Source organism: Centruroides vittatus, unplaced genomic scaffold, assembly GCF_030686945.1.
Source record: "Centruroides vittatus isolate TY-2023 unplaced genomic scaffold, ASM3068694v2 contig_225, whole genome shotgun sequence".
Classification (NCBI taxonomy): Eukaryota; Metazoa; Arthropoda; class Arachnida; order Scorpiones; family Buthidae; genus Centruroides; species Centruroides vittatus.
The window spans coordinates 76,839-98,070 of NW_027121404.1; the positions used below are offsets into that span (position 1 = coordinate 76,839).

General features: G+C 36.1%; 1 protein-coding gene across 1 annotated transcript in view; it reads right to left on the bottom strand.

Annotated features, from left to right (window-relative positions):
• The window catches only part of LOC136971008 (ATP-binding cassette sub-family C member 4-like), a gene marked incomplete at its 5' end in the record, with an annotated part of 70,114 nt that overhangs the window by 29,259 nt on the left and 19,623 nt on the right, over positions 1 to 21,232 (bottom strand). The window contains 2 exons of the mRNA XM_067265490.1: positions 18,677 to 18,957; positions 19,804 to 19,979. Coding sequence (XP_067121591.1) covers positions 18,677 to 18,957; positions 19,804 to 19,979 — 457 coding nt within the window. The remainder of the gene's footprint in view (positions 1 to 18,676; positions 18,958 to 19,803; positions 19,980 to 21,232) is intronic.

Sequence of the window (21,232 nt, forward strand, 5' to 3'; positions counted from 1 at the left end):
TCGAGTGAAGCCGAAAACGTTTGTTTTCTAGAGTGTAAAAAAGTACCGGATACAAAGGTTCAAAAAGTGAGTACTTTAATTTTAATTACGTGTTTACACCGCTCATTACAATCGAATTTTATTCGAACCAACGCAAAAAAGCACCTTCAGTTTCGAAATTTTATTGCTGAACTCGATTTAAATCTACAAATAAATGATTTACAGTAGAAACTCTATTATCCGGACTAATTGGGGATGAAGGTAGTCCGGATAAGAAATATCCGGATAATCGAAAAACCAGATAACAAAGGTCCGGATAATCGAGGTTCTACTGTAATACTGTATTGTACTACATAGTGAGGTGGTTATCAACGTACTGTACGATGTATTGAACAGGTTTGTAGTATTGCTGAAACCTATTATTGACTTTCTAGATATAAAAAAGCAATCATATCCGCAATTAAAAGATAAAGAATGGATCAATGACTTAATGTTCTTCACCAATGCAAATGAACATTTAAAAAATTTAAATTTATCACTGCAAAATAAGAAAAACTATATTTCAGAATTAAGTCAAAACATTTTCAATTTTAAAAGAATAATATAACTTTTCCAAAAGAATATAATAGAAAAGACATTTAATCGCTTTCCTCGCTTAAAAAAGCTGCTTCAGATAATGATATTCCTCTTGCAACCATCATTTACTATCAAACAAAATTAAAAAACGATTTGCAGATTTACTACAGAAACCTTCAATTGTGTTTTTATTAAACCCACTTAAAATTGTTGTGATTAACAATGGTTTTACATTATTAAAGTTCTTACTTCCTGAAACGGTATCAAGAGAATTAGCATTAATTGAGATGCAAGAAGATCAAAGTCTGCAAATGTCATATAAATCGGCAAAATCAAACGAAGAATTTTGGAAATGTGTACTAAAACAATTTCAAAAATTCAGCATATCGGTTACTGTCAAATTTTGGATCGAGGTATGCATTTGAATCATTGTACTCAACGATGAAATTAATGAAATCGAAGTTCCGTTTACAGTTAATCAACCAACATCTAAAAGAATTAATAATAAGTTCAATTTTTAATTATCAACCTGATTATCAAAAATTAATTTCAACATTACAAATTCATAAACTTTCAACTAGCAAAGGATAAGTTTAAAAATGTAATAAACATCTTACTTTAATTGTCAAAATAAATACATTATGATTCTGAAATTTTTTTTATATTTTTATATTAAGAACTTTAGATGCGGCACCTAATATTTTCAGGTAGGTAACTAGGGATCTTACACCAAAATGTCTGGTCACCCCTCCTATAATATATTAGAAAAATGTTCACTATGTAATTGTAAAGCTGTAGATAGGGGTTGCAATTGCTGGCTCCCTCATCCAGCAATCCATCTGGATCCAGCGCATTCTTCGGCCTTCTTGATCCAGCACCAGGTATTGGATCTAGCGCTGCGGATCCGCGAATACTCAATTAACTTTCTAAATAATGGCGCAAAAGTCTACGTTATCGGCGTTGTTGCTTTGCTGACTACTAGACTGCTACTAATTACTTACTCACTACTTTACTAACACTAATAATTAAACTACTTATAAATAAACTATGCCTTTATCAATCCAGCAAAATTTAATAAAATAATAACGTATTCAATCGCTTTAACGATCTTCCTTAGTTACAAAAGAATACAACATTATAGAACATAAAATGTGTTCGGAATAAATATAATAAGAATAATGCTTAATTACATCCCATTTTTAACAAGATACATAGATGTACTGCCAGGTCTAATAATTTTTGCATTGTATACCGACGTAATACCACTGTTTTCAAACTTTTAAGAAACGATAAAAAGAAAGAGGATCGGAATTCAACAACGGGTATATATTCGGTGCCTTTACACGATCAACATTTCAATTCCAAGCTTGTTTATGTGGGTGCAATGATGCGCAGTTTAAAACAAAGGCTCAAGGAACTCAAATATACAATTAGTAAGAACTTTGACAACACTGCGTTGGCATCATACGCAAGACAGAAGGATGTTAACGTCCAATGGGATCAAGCGGCAATTATAAAAACAACGACGAATAGGCAAACGGTCAAAGAATTTGAGAGATTGGAAATCTGCAAGGCGCACATGGCAACTAGTTGTATAAACTAGGGCCTCTTGAACTATGGGTGAAATCTTGGGGTCGCGAGATTTTAATGCAAAATATTGAAAATAATTTGTGAGAGTTTAAAAATGTTCTTCTGCCACTCAACACCACATATTTATGTGAAATTACTTTTTCAGCTTTAACACATATCAAATCCCAATATCGTTCATCACTAAAAAATGTTGAAAAGATTTTACATCCAACAGTGTCAAACATTGCACCAAGATTTAGTTTGTTATGCAGTAAAAAGCAAGCTCATCCGTCTGATTAAAAAACAATTTTCCTTTAATTTTTGTGTAGTTAAGTAGTCAGTTTCTGTGGTCTTGGCCGACTTACATAGGCTTTAATGTTAAAAAACTCCGGTTTACTCGACACTGTTTAACTCCTCACTACCAGATAAGTCGACATACTTTTGCCGTCCCACACTCCGATAACTCGTCACCCCTCCTGAAAAAATGAATTCACTCCTCACGTGTGGTGCGAACTTATTTTTTTACAAGAGGGGGAGTCGATTTATTTATTAATGTATAATTAATATAGGGTATACTATAGATTACTCCCTATGGAATTTCGTGTGTTTGGGTATATATCTGAACTCAGGGGACCGAGACGAGTTCAATGATACCCTATTTTGGATCGGAGACGAAAAATAAAAAAGTTATCATACTTTTTTCCGGCGATCGCGCGATGATAGGGAGTCGCGCTGCTCTCCGCTAAGTCGGCCTCGCTATCGCAATCGGGAGTTGCGTGCTTGTCGTTAAAATTGCCTTTAGTAGACGTTTTCCCCCTTTTTTTTACTTTGTTCAAGAACTACCGTGAATCGATCACTAGTTTAGCACATGGCGGCGTGTGGTGGCTCCCATACGAGAGGTCAGTCGGGCCGCCATGTTCGCTGCCATAAGTAACATTAACCGAAATGGCGATCGCGCGATGATCGGAAGTCGCGTCGCTCTCTCCGCTCTCGTATCGCGTGTTTAACGCTCCGGGAGATGACCGTAGTCCGACGTCACGGTTTGCAGACTTTACTGCAAGATGGCAATACTAGCAACTATGGTGCCGTCTGCATGAGAGCATTAAAAAAGTATGGTAACTTAAAAAAGTGTGATAACTTTTTTATTTTTCGTCTCTGGTCCAAAAATAGGGTACCGTTGAACTCGTCTCGGTCCCCTAAGTTCAAATATATAATCAAAGTCCTGAAATTCCATAGGGAGTAATCTGTAGTACACCCTTAATATATTTCATAATATATTAATACAGGGGTGGGCAAGCAAGAGTTTAGTAGGAGCCGCAATGTAGGTGTTGCAAAATGCATGGGAGCTGCAGTTCTGTACTGTCGTGGCGGATAGTATGGTAAGGCAGGCGATTTTATTATATAATATAAATATAATATAAAACAAATATTGAATTTTTTTAATAAACATATTTTCACAAAATTATAAAAATAAAATTGTAAAAATATTAATAAAAAAAAAACAGAAATTAACACTTTCAGCAAGAGCCGCACATAACTCAAAAAGAGCCGCATTTGCCCATGCCTGTATTAATATTATTAATATACATATATTAATAAAAATGCCTTAACATTTTATGTATTTTTATGTATAAAATACTAACAGATAAACAAAAAGAAAATATACAATCTACATTAATGTCACACTGAAAACCAATTTTGCATTTTCTCATGCTAGAGGCATTAAGAATCCTTAGACGTTACTTGCCAACAATTGACAATTGCGAAGATGGTTTTTTTCAAAGCGTTCGTGATCGTTGAAAAAAGAGAGTCGAGATCCTTAAGGAGTGTACTATAGATTACTATCTACGGAATTTCGGGACTTTGAATATATATTTGAACTAAGGAGGCCGAGACGAGTTCAACGGTACCTTACTTTTGGGCTGGAGGCGAAAAATAAGAAAGTTATCATACTTTTTTTCGGCGATCGTCGCTCTCTCCACTAAGCCTATCACGTGTTTAACAGGCAGTTCGGCAAGTCGGCCATATATACCTTCAACAAAGGCAGATGTTGATCTACGAGCACACTGATCGTCTACAGTTCGAGTTAAGTCCTTTTCGCACATCCTCGCTAGTCGATCTCGGGGGCTACGGCCCCTCAGTCTCGCTATCGCTCGCGGTTGGCTAGTACTACGAGCCGACTGCGCTATCACGATCGGGAGTCGCGATGCTTGAACAAAAGGAAAAAAGGAACTGGCATTCGACTGTTCGTGCTCTCGACAGACTCCCCCGGGAGGGGAGCCGCCGGCAGGTCGCCAATTGTTTAACGTCATTAGTTATTGATTCACAATGTTCTTGAACAAAAGAAAAAAAGGGAAGTGGCGTTTGACTGTTCGTGCAATTTCTTGCATTTTAGCGTGTTTTTTTAAATTTGTTTGCAGACTACCGCGAGATGGCAGCACTAGCAACTACGGTGCCGTCTGTATGAGAGCATTAAAAAAGTATGAAAACTTTGTTACTTTTCGTCTCCGGTCCAAAATTAGGGTATCATTGAACTCGTCGTCTCGGTCCCCTAGGGTGTACTACCACCTTAAGCGAAAAGGGCTGTTGCACCCACAACAATATGGGTTCCGGCCGGACTTGTCTACCTGCAGGGCATTACATCAGGCGGTCAATCTGGTCTACCAGAACCGCCAGCAGGGCTTTCACACGTTGCTCGTTTCGATGGACGTTGTGGGAGCATTTGACAACGTCTGGTGGCCATCCATCGTGGGTGAACTGCGGAAGGCAAACCTGCCGACCAACCTTGTATTGCTTTCCAGAAGTTTCCTGAGTGACCACACGATAGTTTATCACACACCCAGTATGAGTATCGAGAAGGTGATGGAGAGGGGCTGTCCCCAAGGATCCTGTATCAAACCATTACTCTGGAACGTTCTAGCGGATACGGCGCTGCGGCAAGTCCTACCGGACGAAGTCCAGCTGCAGGCTTATGCTGATGATCTGTTGTTAGTAGTTGCTGGTTACAGTCGTAGCGAGATGGAGGCTCGCGGCAACGAAGCAATAGAACGACTCGTTCGCTGGGGAGAGCTGCATAAGCTATCCTTCAGCCCCGAGAAATCAGAGGCCCTGACGGTGGCCCGGACTGGTTTGTTGGCTCGCCGACCGATATACCGGATTCGGGGCAACCCCATCCGAAGGGTAAATGAGCTAAAGTACCTCGGTGTTATCATCGACCAAACACTATGTTGGACGCCACATCTGAGGAGTGTTCGGGAGAGAACAAACCTCATGATAGCGGCACTATCGAGACTAGCTAGACAGGATTACGGCCTCAGCGGGCACGCGCTTCGATCCATCTATAAAATGAGTGTAGAGCGCGTTGTCTGCTACGCCTGTGGTATCTGGTGGAAGGATTCCGCCAATGTCAAGCAGAGCAGGACGCTGCTCTCGATTCAGAGACCCGCTGCCCTGCGGATCACAAGAGCATACAGAACTGTGTCCACGGAGGCGGCCCTGGTCTTGGCCAGGCTGCTGCCGTAACCTCTGGTTGTCAGCCAAGAGGCGGCCTTCTACAGGACTACTGTGGAGGGCATCGAGGCTAAGCATTGTAATCAGATGTGCCCAGCCAGACCAAGACGTTTGGCAGATGTTTTGAAAGTCCATCTGGCCCATAGGATCGGACTAGACTGGGATGTTGGTGAACCGACAGGAATCGGAGTTGAAATATACACCGATGGCTCTAAACACGGTGGCTTAGTAGGTGCCGCGTTTTGTGTGTATTCCGGTGGGGTACATATGTACTCTGTCAGTCAGTCAGATTGAATGAGGAGGCGTCCGTGTTTCAGGCGGAACTGGTGGCTCTGGCAGGAGCGTCCCAGTGGATCTTATTACATCCAGGTCCAGAGCCTGTCACGGTTTACTCTGACAGTCAATCGTCGCTTCAGGCATTAAGCAACGGGTATCTTGGTACGAGAGATCAGAGGTAGGGTACTGAGGGCGAGGCACGAGTGACACGTTGCCCTGCAGTGGGTCCGAGGCCACATCGGGATCCCGGGCAGCGAATGTGCCGACCAACTGGCCAAGGCGGGGGCCAGGGGCCCATTTGTAACGAGGATGGTAGAACCCTCGGCAACATACATAAAAGGTACTCTACTGCAGCGATCGATGAGGAGTTGGCAAGAGAGCTGGACTCAAAGTACAGTGGGTAGGTCAACCCACGCCTTCGTGCCTGACGTTGGCCTTACCCCAGTGAGTTGTTGTAGGTTGCTTACGCAGATACTGACCGGACACGGGAGGTTTCCCCATTTCAAGTCCATCTTTGGACATGGAGATGGTTGCTGCTCCTGTGGGTGTCCTCGCGGCGACGCGAGACACTACGTACTTGACTGTCCTCTTACCGAGGATTTTCGCCAAGGGGCTGGCCAAGTCGACTGGTCCAAGCCGCCTGAACAAGTACTTTGAACGCTAGCAGCAAGTGAAGGAAACTTATTGAAACTAAAGGAATTGATGGTTAAAGTCTCTGATCTATTTGATCTTTGAGCCCAATGGACGCATTGGGCAGGGTGCCTCCTTCTCGTAGGGAGGGGTACCCTATTTAGTGCTTGGATTTATCCTAATCTGGCTGTGCAAACCGACGAATGCGGCGAAGGCAGCATAATTACACAATGACAGAGCAAAGATTTCTAAGAGCGGTGCAAACTGCACAAACATAAAAGTTATGCCAAGTTAGTGAGTTGGGGCTAAGAAGACGGATGGCAGCCCAGGAGATGTCTTCGGCGCCCCAACTAAAAGGAAAAGAGTCAGTGACTACCTTCGGGTAAGAGACCAAGGCCCATGATTAAGGCATAGTCTCTAGAACCCTGTAGTGCCTTGTGGCGGAGCAGGGGAAAAGAGTTTCCTTATGAGGTCTCGGTCCCCTCAGTTCAGATATATACTCAAAGTTCCGAAATTCCATAGATAGTAATCTATAGTATCTCCCAGTTAACTGCTCAAAACAAACAACACTAAACGAATTTTTCAGTTTTTCATCTACAGAATAATTGTAAATCGAGGACACAATGTAGTGTAAGCTTATACTACTGTGTAACGCACTACTGTATTTTATTAATTGTAGTATTATGGGTTTTTTCCAACTTTGCTTTAGTCGTCACATCGGATAACTCGACACATTTTCACTTTCCCTTGGGGTGTCGACTTAGGCAGAGTTGACTGTATTAACAAATTAATTAGTAGAATTATCTTTGCTATTATTTAACTTAAAGATTACATTATACAGTAGAGACTCGTAAATCGGCACCCCGGTAATCGGCACGATTTTCAGTCGGACTGTGTTGTGCTGAATCGAACGTTTTTGATACTAAATTTACTTCTAAAGTACAATTGTAATGTTTTTATATTCTTCGATATATTTATTTTGTTTGTACAAAATGCAGAAATAATTTTTAACGATACGATAGATTCGATTATTATTATAAAAATTTTCGTTAGGCTTAAAATCGACGAAAATTCAACACGAAGCGACACGCAACGGAGAAAAATTCAACAGGAAGCGACATGCAACGGAGAAAAATTTGAACATCGTACAGGTTAATATATTTCTTCGTACATAAACAGTAATCGAACAAATCCCTAATCTGGACAACCCCAGTCCCCAATTGATTTCGATTTTCGGTTCACTACTGTATTTATAATCTAACTAAACATTTAAATTAGACTTGATAAACACTAATGTTGTGTGTTTTTTCTTCAAAGACACTCGGGAAGTTTTCTATCAGATATCTTTATTTATTCTCATAATTAACTTTAAACATTCAAAGTTAATTATCTCTATCTCAAGCGTTAAACCGAACCAAAGTTAAGTTTTCTACCTAAATGTGTAAGAAGTTTTACTGATTTATAGTGACTAGTCTAAATAATAAAAGCTTCTTAAGTATTTTAAAAAAAATGTTTTATTTCTTTAAAAAACCATAAATTGCTGGATAGATAGATAGACAGATAACATTTTATTGCTCCAAAAATACATTCGCACTGGATCCAGCTGGAATGATTTTGGTCCAGCAAAAATCCAGCTGGATTGAAAACACTGCTGGATTGCAATCCCTAGCTGTAGACAGCTAAACATTCTACTTGTTATTTATTATTACTTGTTATTTTGTATTATATTTAATATATACTTTTTAAAACAAAACGTAGAAAATATTTCGAGTTATATTCTCATTATAATTGGTCACAATTTCGAAACTTTACATGTCGTAATTACATATAATACAAACTTTTTCAAAATAGCCTTTCTTTAGCTTTTTACCACTTTCGATTCTCCACACCACTTAGTGACATTTCCTTACCGAAAGTTGGTTTTCCTATTATTCGAGATATTTGCTGCACTATAAAAATCTTTTAATTGGACTGCAATTTAAAAAATTGTAAATCTATAAATTTCTCTGTCGTACCTTTCCTTAATCTTGAGAACAGATTTAGACTAATGAACAGTTAGATCAGATCTGCAAATCGAAAGTGCTGTAGATACCAGTGGCGTGTCGTGACATTTGATGACAGGGAAGCTGTGTTTCTGTAAGAAGCCGACTTCCAGGGGTAATCAGTTAATTGCGCGTCAGTGATGGTCTAGGGCAGTGGTTCTTAACCTTTTTATACTCGCCGCCCACCAAATATTTCATTATTTTTTGTGACCCCCATTTTTTAATAATAATTGATTAATGTTACCCTAGGATCCAAAATGGCGGCGGGGGAATTTTTCCCTACGTTGGAGACTGCGATGGGGGAAAAAAATTTTCCCTCGATTCAAGATGGCTGCGTTTCCGGCCGCCATCTTGAATTTCTCTGCACACTCCGCGGATATTAACCGAAATAAACAATAAAAAAAAAGAATTTTTTTACTTACTGTTCGATGGTGGTTGCCTGCTTCTTCCTATCTTTTTTTCCTTTCCAAACGTATTTTTAAATATACGCCCTTTCTCGTACTTTCTTTTACATATTACGGTCTTGTCGATTTCCACCGTTTTATTCGGCACTCCTTTTTTAAACGATGTCAAATTACTCAAAGCTATAAGCAATACCAACCGTATGTGATTGGACCAATCGACTCCCGTTTTTCTGGATTTGCCCGCCGCAATCGCCGAGGTCGTCGCCGTACATTCCAGACATAGTTAGTGCCATATAAACGACAGAATGCAACTCCAAGAAATGTGGCCAAATTTACTTTTAAATGTTCCATCAAAGGCAGAGGTCTTCGTTCCGCACTTACTACATCGCAAGAAACAGCTTTCTCTATTACTCCGATAGTATAATTTGCATAAAGAATCGCAATGAATGCAAACGGACTCGGTCGGCTGTATGCCTAATTTTACAGCAAATTTCAATGCGTTATCGATACTGGGAGGCAAACCTGGTTCCAAAAAGTCGTCTTCAATTAACATGGAGAAATCACGGGTGGTGCATTTCGACCAAAATTCGTCGTTCCAACTCAAATCTGCAAAACTACTCATTATCGAACAATTGCAAATAAACTATACGTTTACCGATAATAAATTGTGCCAGAATGAAATATCGTAACGAAATAAAACAGCAATTATTCCAATACGCAATTCGTCGCAACACTACAGCAAACGATTCCAACTGGAAACTAGTCGATTTGCATAAAATTGCCCGGAAAGGAACAGAATCACGTCGTAGATCATGCATTTGCATATTCGTTCGTAACACCCCTACGTATTTCCCGCCGATTTTACTCTCGCACGACGCTACGAAACAGCTCCCTCTACCGTCGCAAATACACACTACTGTCCGTTTCGAGGTTACAGGAAACTCGGCCACGTCGAACGCAAGGTCGAAACCGAACGGGAAAAAATTCTCAACGGCGTCAACGTCACGACTCTAGGGAAAATTTTTTCCTCGTAGTAGTCTCCGAAGTAAGGAAAAAATCCCACCGCCGCCATTTTGGATCCTAAGGTAACATTAACCTAAGGTATTATCCTAAGGTATATTTGATAATTTGATAATTTATCTATAATAAATTGATTTTTTTATTATTGCTTTATTTTTTATATAATAAATGTAAATCATAATTTTATTATTTCATTATTTATTTAAATAACATTCAAACTTCACAATTAAACATGAAAACTCATTAATTTTTAACAGAAAATAAAATAAGAAACATGTCGATAAATCGATCCAATGTCGATACTGAAACTAAACTAAAACTAAAACACCCACTTGTGGTAAGGATTTTGCATAACTTTTGCAAAAATATTTAAATTTTCAAAGCCTACTATTTTTCCTAATTATTTTTAAAATTCCAAGCATTAATAGTTTCTTAAAATTGCTTTGGAATAAAAGAAGTAAATACTGCGGTGTAAGTAGCATATTTATATTTATTTCTTCTATACTAACAAAGTTGTATGTAGGAAGAAATACAAAATAAATAAATAAAAACTAAATAGGAAAACTTTATCTTTCTTATTTTACTTTTCAATACGATATTCGGATTATACATCAATTTTCTTTTTATTATATTCTGAAGGAAATGTTGCATAATTTGGCGACCCCCCCGGCAAACTTCTTATGGACCCCCAGGGGCCGCGGCTTACTGTTAAGAATCACTAGTCTAGGGTCCATTCGTATTCATTTGTTCGATAAGCCAGTAAAAACTGTAGACTTCTCTAAATGTATTTTTAATATCACAATTACATTCTGAATTGCTAGCCACGATATAAGGGCTAAAATTAAAAATAAATTATAAAAACTTACTCGGTGAAATAAAATGTGTGATGGATATACATACCTGGTACAATGTATTGTTCGATTGTATTAATATACTTTTAAAGAAATTTATAATTAAAATATAGCTTTGTAAAGAAACGTACATAAAAATAACATAAAATATTCTTTACTTTTTAAATCTTAAAACAATCCACTTACAAGGGAACTGTCGGAGTGTCATCTAATAGATTTTAATAAAATTTACTTAATAATTACGTTAAAAGTATACGAACTCTATGACAAATTTCTAGTATTCACTAAAAGTGTTAATCAGAGTTATTAGCAATCAAATGTCGTACTATTTTATAGTACTTAAACACAAATATGCAAATTTTTAGAAGTGAAAGGGTCGCGGAGGAAGACGGCGATATTACATTTAGAATAAATTCTGGAATTTTCGAAAATGGGAGAAGAATTAATAAAATTTAGTTTGATTACGTTAAAAGTGTATAAACTCTATATTAAATTTGTAATGTTTACTAAAAGTGTTAATCAGGATTAATAGCAATCAAATGTCGTACTATTTTATAGTAGTTTAACACAAATATGAAAATTTTTAGTAGTGAAAGGGTCGCGGAGGAAGATAACAGTAATACCTCGATTTTCGTTGACTTTGATTTTCGTCGATTTTTTGCAAAAAATTTGCCTCGGATTTCGTCGGCGTGCCACATGATCTCGTTGCTAATTATGCAAAAACAAAGAGCGACCCACGCATTTTTCTGCTCACAAGTCATCGTGGCGGTGTTTTTTGCTGTACGAGCATTACTCCGCGCGTTTAGCCAAACAATTCCATTGCTTCCATTCTTTTTAGTTCCATCGTGGGACCAAAGAAAGTTTCCAGAGCCAGTAGCCCTTCGAACAAGGCCAGGAACACGATCGAGTTGAAGGAAATCATTAAAAAATACGTGACTGGCATTAAGAATGCTGAAATCGGTCGCATGTACTGTACGGGAAGTCGGCATCTACGATAAGTTTCGTTGTAGCGAAAAAGGAAGCAAAAAGGAGGCTAATGTAGCGAAAGGCGTAAATGTGCTAATGAAACAGAGACCGCAAACAATTGAAGAGGCCGAACAGTTATTATTAATTTCGATCAATCAAAAACAGTTAGATGGCGATTCTGTTTCGAAGACCATTGTATTAGTTTTTTATACTCATTTTATATTAATTTCTTAATTTTTTTAGTATTAAACACTACGAAAACAGAGGTATCACTGTATTACATTTACAGAGTAGAAGAAGGAATAACTCAAATAAATATTATAAAAGATTAGATATATATACTAGTTTAACAATGAAATCTTATATATAAAATTCTCGTGTCACAATGTTAGTTACCTTACTCCTCCGAAACGGCTTTACCGATTTTTACCAAATTTTATATGCATATTCAGTAGGTCTGAGAATCGGCTACTATCTATTTTTCATACCCCTACACCATTTCCCCCCTTTCAAAAATATATTTATATATGGATTAAGGCTTTTATGTCCAACAGATGGCGCTAACTTCCGACGACCTAAGTTTGCTTTTCTGTGAGAATGGACTGAAGCAGATCATTTTCTATCTATCTATATAAATAAAATATAACGTTCGTTTGTTCCTACCGATTCCTTTGAAATTTTGACACAACGTTGCATTCGAATACGCACGTGTTTTTATATAATATACATGTCGAAATTCCCCCCACTGGGGGAGATGGACGGGATTAAGGCTTACCGTGAAGAACTCGGCTTCTATTATACTATTTTACATGCGGTTTTTTGCGTTTTTAATTGCGTTTTAATAGGTTACGTCAACAGAATATACACTAAAAAGGGATTTTTCGATATTCCCCAGCGGGAAAAGTGACGGGATTAAGGCTTACTGTGAAGAACTCGGCTTTTATTATACTATTTTAGATGCGTTTTTGATTGCGTTTTAATAGGGTACGTCAAGAGAATGTACACTAAGAAGGGATTTTTTGAAATTCCTCCCACGGGGGAAGTGTTATACATTTATAATAGATACATTTTGAGCCACAACAACACGTGGCCGGGTCAGCTAGTTTAATATAAAAGTATTGATAGAATAAATGTAAAGAAAGCAATCGAAACGTAATAAATAAATACATTTTAATAGATATATTTAAAAGTTATTATATTCACAAATTATTAGATGGGCAACTATTTACGTGATATTTTTCAACAAAGCAAAATAAACAAAGAATCTGTTAGCATCGTGCACATTTAACAAATCGAAGATTTTCGCAATTACTCTCGACACAATTTAAACTGTCAGTGTTTTAAAAAGAAAAACAAACTTGTTTTACATTTAAGAATTGACACTTTTCATTTATGAGTCCAGAAGCGAACCATGCATGTTTAATCAAATTATTAAATGTTGGCGCAGATAATTGATGATGAAGAATCGAATGTAATTTTATAATGCCATTTCTAGTTGTCCAAAACAATTTCATCGAAGAATCATTACAGAATAATTGTATAGCATTTAAAATTTCTTTAGCTAAAAGTTTTAATTGTCTATGAAATCCGACATCTAAAGGTTGGCATATAGACGTACACTTTGGTGGAATAATTAATATTTCGCATGAATCTTGATTTGTAGATGTTTGAAATACTGTATTATAAATATTAATATTTGTTTGTCCACTCCACGAGTCAATTATTAATAAAGAGTTTTCTGTTATATTTGGAGATAATACGTCTTTTACATAGTTTGTAATAATTGCTGTAGATAATTTGCCAGATGAGCTAGCTGTAACAGTTACGTTTGGGGCATTGAACAGCGATGCTTGAACTCTACGTCCAAAGGTTCCACGAGCCTCTTGTAAGCAAATAAATACATTACCTATAACTAGTCCGTTAGCATTAATTAAATATTGGATAGTGTAGGAATGCGTAACTTTGTTACTTGGAAAATGTGCAAATCTAATAGTGTTTTTTTCCTTTATATGAAAGTGTGAAGTCTCAAAAACGGGTTAACATTAAATATTTATATTAGAAGATTGTTAAAACGAATGTAGAAAATCGTCCATTGTTACAAGGGACAAAAACCGATCAAAGATCGGATTTGACGCGTTAGTCATTTGAAACCGCGACGCATGAAAAAAAAAGGAGAAAGATGTCGAAAGACAAAAAGAGCCTAATGTAAAATAAAACGCAATAATTGTAATGAGTAATGATTGTAGACGAATGTCCTCCAGTATAGATGGACCTTTGACAAGTCGCTCGTATACGAAATTTAGATCATTAAAATTAGGAAAAAGGGAAAAGTTAATTATAAAAAGGAACTTCATATCGAAGCATTAAATTTCAAAAATCTCTCAGACTAGACAACAATGGGGAAAATATGAGCGCAAGTTTCAAAGTTCCATCAATTCTTTCCAACCTGAGTAAACGGAGGGTGTCAAGTAAATTTGTCGAGGTGGTTCTTTCTCGTGACTCGAACAGGGGTCGTTTTTCGCTTGGAAACAAGCGAGGGACCAATCGAGAAGAGAGAAAGGAAGGACGTGGAGCCAATCAACATGAACAATACGAAAAAGGGAGATTGAAGTAATCGCCGAATTGGAAAGACAAGAGACTTTTTCCGAGAGGTTTCAAGGGAGACAAGAGGTGTTCCAAGGTGTCCATCGAAAGGTCCGCCGACGCCAACCGACGAGTCGCTGCCCCAGCCGCTGCCCCGGGGCCTTCTATCGAGCGACGATAGGAAACACATCGGCACAAAAACGTTCGAACGTTTACCTTTGTAACGATCTGTGCATAGTGTGAGTTGTTTTATGTTTAAATAAACGGGTTTCTTTGTGAGACACTTATTGTCTGTGTCACCTCCCTCACACCCACACGCGAACGACCCTAGACCATCCTGTCGCGGGATTAACGATCCCCCCCTAAAGGTCGGCGAACTTACAAAAGTGTTCTTGGTGAAATCATTTCGTATGAAAAACCACACTGATCCGTATTGAATATGAAGTTACGCGAATAAGATGGCAATTAATTTTTTACTGTTGTTTGAAATTGCGCAGCTTTTACTAAAATATCCTTTTCGTTCACTATTTCTGTTTTATTTACAAGTTTTGTAATCTTTCGAGATACTAATCTATATTCTTTTTTAAATTTTTCAACCCAAGAATCACTAGCTGTAAACTTAATTGAACTATTCAGTTGAAGAAATTTCTGTAATGCCCATATTTTTAATTGATTTCCTTTAACAATTTTATAGCTGCCTCGAGCTTCGTCAAACATTTGTTTAGTATGTTCTTTAATGATTTTTAACGTTTCAATTCTATGCTTTCGAGATTTAAATTGTTTTTCCCATTTATATAAATCACTAAAACGTTTTAATTCTTTAGCTCCTTTCCGCTGTAATGTGTGTAATTTCCATTTTGGGTGTTTCTTATGCAAGTTAAGAATTTCTTCTTTTCGTTTTGTTGAGATTATATTCTTATCGAATTTTTCATCATCTGAATATCCCGATTCACAGTCAGTGTCTGCGTTATCAATTTCTTTCTCTAGAAGCAGACGTGTTATTTTATTATCTGAAATAGGCCTATCTATAATCAAATTATTATTTTTCATCTGACAAAACTCTTCGTCATCTCTACTTACATAACTACTAAAAATATCGCTAAATGCATTAAAAAGCAGTTTGGCTACCTGTTTATGAACGTCTGAAATATTAGGCCTACAAATATATTCTGTAGGCCAAACATTATCACATAAACGTTTAAATTCTGCTATAATGTTTTGAATATTTACATTTAATTCTCCCATTTTCGAAAACTAGAATTCATTCATAAATGTAATAGCGCTGTCTTCCTCCGCGACCCTTTCACTTCTAAAAATTTGCATATTTGTGTTTAAGTACTATAAAATAGTACGACATTTGATTGTTAATAACTCTGATTAACACTTTTAGTGAATACTAGAAATTTGTCATAGAGTTTGTATACTTTTATCATAATTATTAACTAAATTTTATTAAAATCTATTAGATGACACTCCGACAGTTCCCTTATTAGTCAAATATCTTGATACGAGTAGCTAATGGATGGAACTAGTGACGGTCCAGGTAGGTGTGTAGTGAGTGTGTGCGTGCCAAATCCCGAGGGTGCCGATACCGGTCAATGTCAAATGCCTCTTTTGTCGCATCACTAGTATATCTCAAAGGACGCCACAGGGCTGTTGTAAATTTTAAACGTTTCTCACCGTAGCTGTAAAAATCTAACTATTTTAAACTTAATAGTCATTCGTTTTCTAACGAATTCGTTTTAATACCAGGTGTACACGGAAATCAGTTTCCCACTGTACTCAGCGAGTGATTGGTTCTGTTAAGCTTTTGTTGAAGTAAAATTCTAGCTCTTTCAACAGGATTTTATTTATGTCCCCATTCCCTAATCTCTTAATTATTTAGTCACTTCTTAAGTAGAAATAAGTCGAAACCAGTTACTTTGTACCTGAATATCTGTAGTCTTGGGAAAACAGTGGAAAGACAAATTTTTATGACAACGGATATATAAATCGTAAATTTAAGGAAAATAAATTCTAGAGCTTTTTTTTTGTACCATTGTATGTACTGTACGTCTCATTCATTAAATTTGGTTGTAAATGATGCTGCCAAAGTAACAGTTAATTTTTAACACTGTACTAGAATTGTACACGTTTTTTCTGCATTCCCTTACAGATGGAACATACTAAATCGTAATATCACCGGTTTAACATTGAAATCCGTAAGTAATATAAGATGGGAGAGCGGAATAAACGCAGAATAAATATATCAAATATTTTAATGGAGTTTTTTTAAACTCCTGTCAACTATACAGAACTATCATAAAAACGTGCCAGTAAACTCCTATCGGTTGGGTTGTTATAAATCTAGTCTAGGGTGGGCAACCCTTTTTATAACATGGGCCAGAATAAATTTTACGTTTTTTTCCGCGCCTAGTAGTTAACTGACGCCTTCTTGTGACTCGTAATTTTTTTAGTCTGCAAATATGAAATAAATAAATAAAAATTTAATTACTACATTTATTTTTTTATCGTTTTCGAAAATTACAAAGAATTGGAAAAATAACTAATTAATAGTTATTTTTCCAATTTAATAATCTATTAAAGATCTCGCGGGCCGGATAGAAACTTTTCGCCAGCCGTAGCTGGCCCGCGGGTTGCCCGCCGTTGATCTAGTCTGCTCATGATTCACATAATCGGGCGAGGGTGGCCGAATATCTAGCAGGCGTCTAACAGCCCACAACCGCTCCGGGATATAAAGTCGCGTACTCTTTACGCGTGTGTCGCTTCTACCAGCTAAACCGTGACGTTGGTGCTCTGTAAAGCGCATGCGCCAATGCCTATAATCTGGCTGCTTGGAAGTTGACAGGCAGGCGGCTAACAGCTCAGAACCGGTCCGGGTTATAAAGTTGGACTCCGTACGCGTGTGTCGCTTCTACCAGCTAAACCGGGTGAGGTTGGTGCTCTGTAATCCGCATGTGCTAATGCCTATATAATCTGGCTGATTAGAAACTGACCCGGTTTCGACATTCCTTCCGCCACCGAATTATTCGAATATACATTAGCAATCTTATCGTTTTTTTTTCACATGTAGTATAGAAATTTGTAAAAGATACATAATGCAGTTATAATAAAATATTCATTTTAATTAATTCAAAGTACGTTAAAATATGAAAATTTATATTTTATAAAATACAAGGGAAGGTCATTGGAAGGTGCAATCGGCGCTTCCATCGCTTCCAATGAAAGCACGCCACTGGTAGATACAGAGTAACTTTACAATAACTTCCAATTCAACTCAGAATTAATGTTATTTGAATTTAATGATTTTTCCCTGAAAGGTATTAGTTAGACGACCATCACGACTCTATTTTTAAAAGAAAAATAAAATGTACAGGGGACAAGCAACTACCAATTTCAGGTGGCGAGCATATTTTTTAAAACGAATAAATGAAAAATATGATTAAAAATTCAGCCCTGTATTGTGACGATGTCACAATAAATAATTTCTCGTTTTACATTACATTTCAGGTAATGCTTCCAGGCAGTTAACTTCCACAACAATTAAACTTGCACACTGCACGTAAACTGTGAAATTCTGTCATCGACTATTTGATATACAGTGAAACCTTGGTTTTCGTCGAAAATCCGTTTGAAATCAATCGGCGAAATCCGAAACCAACGAAAATCGAGGCAACTATTTCCATATAAATCAATGTAAATCCAATTAATTCGTTCTAGACACTCCAAAATACATACCAAAAACACATTTCATAGAGCATTAATTAATTATTAATTAATATAGCGCAGAATACTAAAAGCAGTAAGAAATTAACAGAAAATACTAATTAGCATAAAAGTTAAAAGCATTGAAGTTAAATACAATTAGCTTTAAGATGAAAGCAATGGAATTGTTCAGCTCGACACGCGGGGTAATGTCTTGTCTTGTAGAATCTAGTTGAACATGACCTTCTAGCCTATATCGCCCCGTGGTAAAGTGTGACGTAATTGTCATGTAATAGTAGTTGTATGCGTTTATGATGCGACCATCATAAACACAATGTATGTTGGAGTGTCTAGAAAGAATTAATTGGATTTACATTGATTTATATAGAAATAATTGCCTCGGTCTTCATCGGTTTCGGATTTCGCCGATTGTTTTCGACGGATTATCGGCGATACCCGAGGTGTCACTGTATCTAATTTTAGCTTAATATCGAAACGTTAATTCTCAAATATCATTATTAAATCTTTGAGTTAAGAATGAATTTAATAAATATTTTATACATACCAACGGGATTGTTATCCAAAAATGATATTGGCGTTCGAATGATACATTGAAACATATTGTTGTGCAGCTTCATAGATGCAGCTGTAAACATTTCAATCAATAATATTGCAGACGGTATCATCGTGAGAAATACTGCACATATCATTCCAAAGTAAACATATATGTTGTATGCTTCACTATAGTAAAAGTTTTCCTCTTCACTATTGTTAAAAATTGTTTTGTTAAACGTAATATTTTCCAGTTTCACTGAACTTTGTCCATGTGTTCTTTTCTTATACAACCTGAAAATTACACATGAAATAGGAATTAAATTCTTGGAATTTACAATATTTGTATAATGAACAGAAATACATAAAAACTGCTTGAATACATTATATAAACACAATACCTATAGATAATATTTAGATATATCAAACGGATAAGTGGTAATACATCTGTTTATATATAATACATTTATTGCAAATTTAAGCCACATTCTCATAACTTATTATTGTACATATAAATTTGAACATCATTTCTATCCTTTATGCTGTGACTGACACTGCTGCCGTTTAAATTTAACTGGAATCATTGGGCGACATTGTACATACTGATATTTTGTGACTCTGTTTTGAACAAATGTTAAAATCTGTTAGTACAAAAGGTTCAGAATGAAACAAGATATTACGTAAGTCACGTATCTTTCAGTACTATTCTTACAGCACACTCAATATCTTGATGAAACATTATAACCAACATGCGACTATTATTGATGTTATTCAGAAAGGAATATCTAAACCTCTTTGATGATAAAAATATGAGGTGTTCAGTAAAGTTCAGACTTTAACTTTTAAATTTAAATTAAAAAGTAAATTTATCTATTTAAAATTTATACATGAAATGAATTCTCTTGAATTCTTTTTAAATATTTTGTGTTATTTTTCTTGATAATTTTATTCAGAATATCAGAGAATCAATATTGTACATCAAAACATTTAGAGATAGAAGAATTGAATACATCCACTTCCAAATTGTGAAAATTGTTCATCAATGATGTAAATAATGTTATTTGTTATTCATTAAACAATATATATAAAAACACATCTATTTCCATGTTATATTTCACTTTACTCATAAAAATAACATACCATTTGACTAGCCAAAAGTCACTGCCACTTGTAATAGCTTGTGTTACAATGAGTATAACTAATAGAACAGTCTTAAAGAAGAAACCCTTTCCAGCATTGAAAAATTCTTTATAAACTGAAAGTCCTACTGTTCCAACTCCTTCATCATCGGGATGTATTTTATTATCTTCATTTTCCTGCAGCAAAAAGAAAGGAAAAAAATCAACATTATATGAGTAGTCATTGAGTTATGCTTGAATTCGTTACAAAGTGTTTTATTAGGGAATTTAAAAATAAAAGATACTCAAAGTATAATTTTTTATTCAACCTTTTATCAACCATACTTCTGTAAGTAATAAACCGGGGTGCCAATATCTGATAAATAAATACCTTTTCTTATTTCTTTGCAGATAGCTTGCTATTTTTAACCCCTTAATCAGTCCCGTGATATTAATGCATTTTGCGAGTTGTCTCACAGATGCCAATGTTTTTTCTAAAATGGTGGAATTATCTATAGCTCGGGAGTGATTATATCCGCAATTTCACAATTTTGTCTACTATTTAGAAATATAAAATACTTGAAATGTACAAAATTGCGTTCTGTATATTTATTTTAACGTAATTTGATCTGAAACAAAATATAATTATATAAAATTACAAGAAATGACATTGTATCGTTGAAAGATATAATTGCCTCTGAAATTTCACACAACCCTAAAGCCAATTGTTAAAACTGCAGATATATTATAGCAAGTTGAAAATTTTCGCGTTTTTGGATCAAACTATATTAAAATAAACAAAAAAGTCCAGCAACAAATTGCATAATTTTTTCGGCTGTTGAAAGATTTAATTTTAAAAATAATATATAGTAAACTACCACAGAATGTCCAGAGTGGTTTGAGAACGGAGAGTTAGTGTTGACTTGTTCTATTATAAGGTATAGCATGTTTCGTCTAGGGTAAGAGAGAAACTATGGACGTATTCAAATTCTAAGCATCAATCCAGTGAGATGCTGACGGAAGTGACGCAGCTGCTGGCGTTTTCTAGAGAACACAGACGCTAGTTGCCAAGCTATCAAGAATAGAAAACAAAAAAAATGGCATATGATGTGGATTTCAATGCTATATTGTAGTAATTTTTGAACTTATTTAATGAGAACAACTAAATGAAAAATAAATATTTCGAAGAAAAATAAGAGATGGAAATCTTTTCATTTTTGCAAGAGTTATAAACAACAAAATCAATTCTAAGATTACTGAATTCGAGAGAAAAACAAAGTAATCTTGTTGTTTGATAAACAAATTCTAGATATGTTTGGGCCATTGTAAAAACAGCATGAAAACAGAAGCAATTAAACCAGTAAACAAGTGAAAAGATGACCACAGACATTAGGGGTCCGATTATTCCAATTTACCCTTGGTTGTTAGTGTGTGAATCGGTACAGATTGGT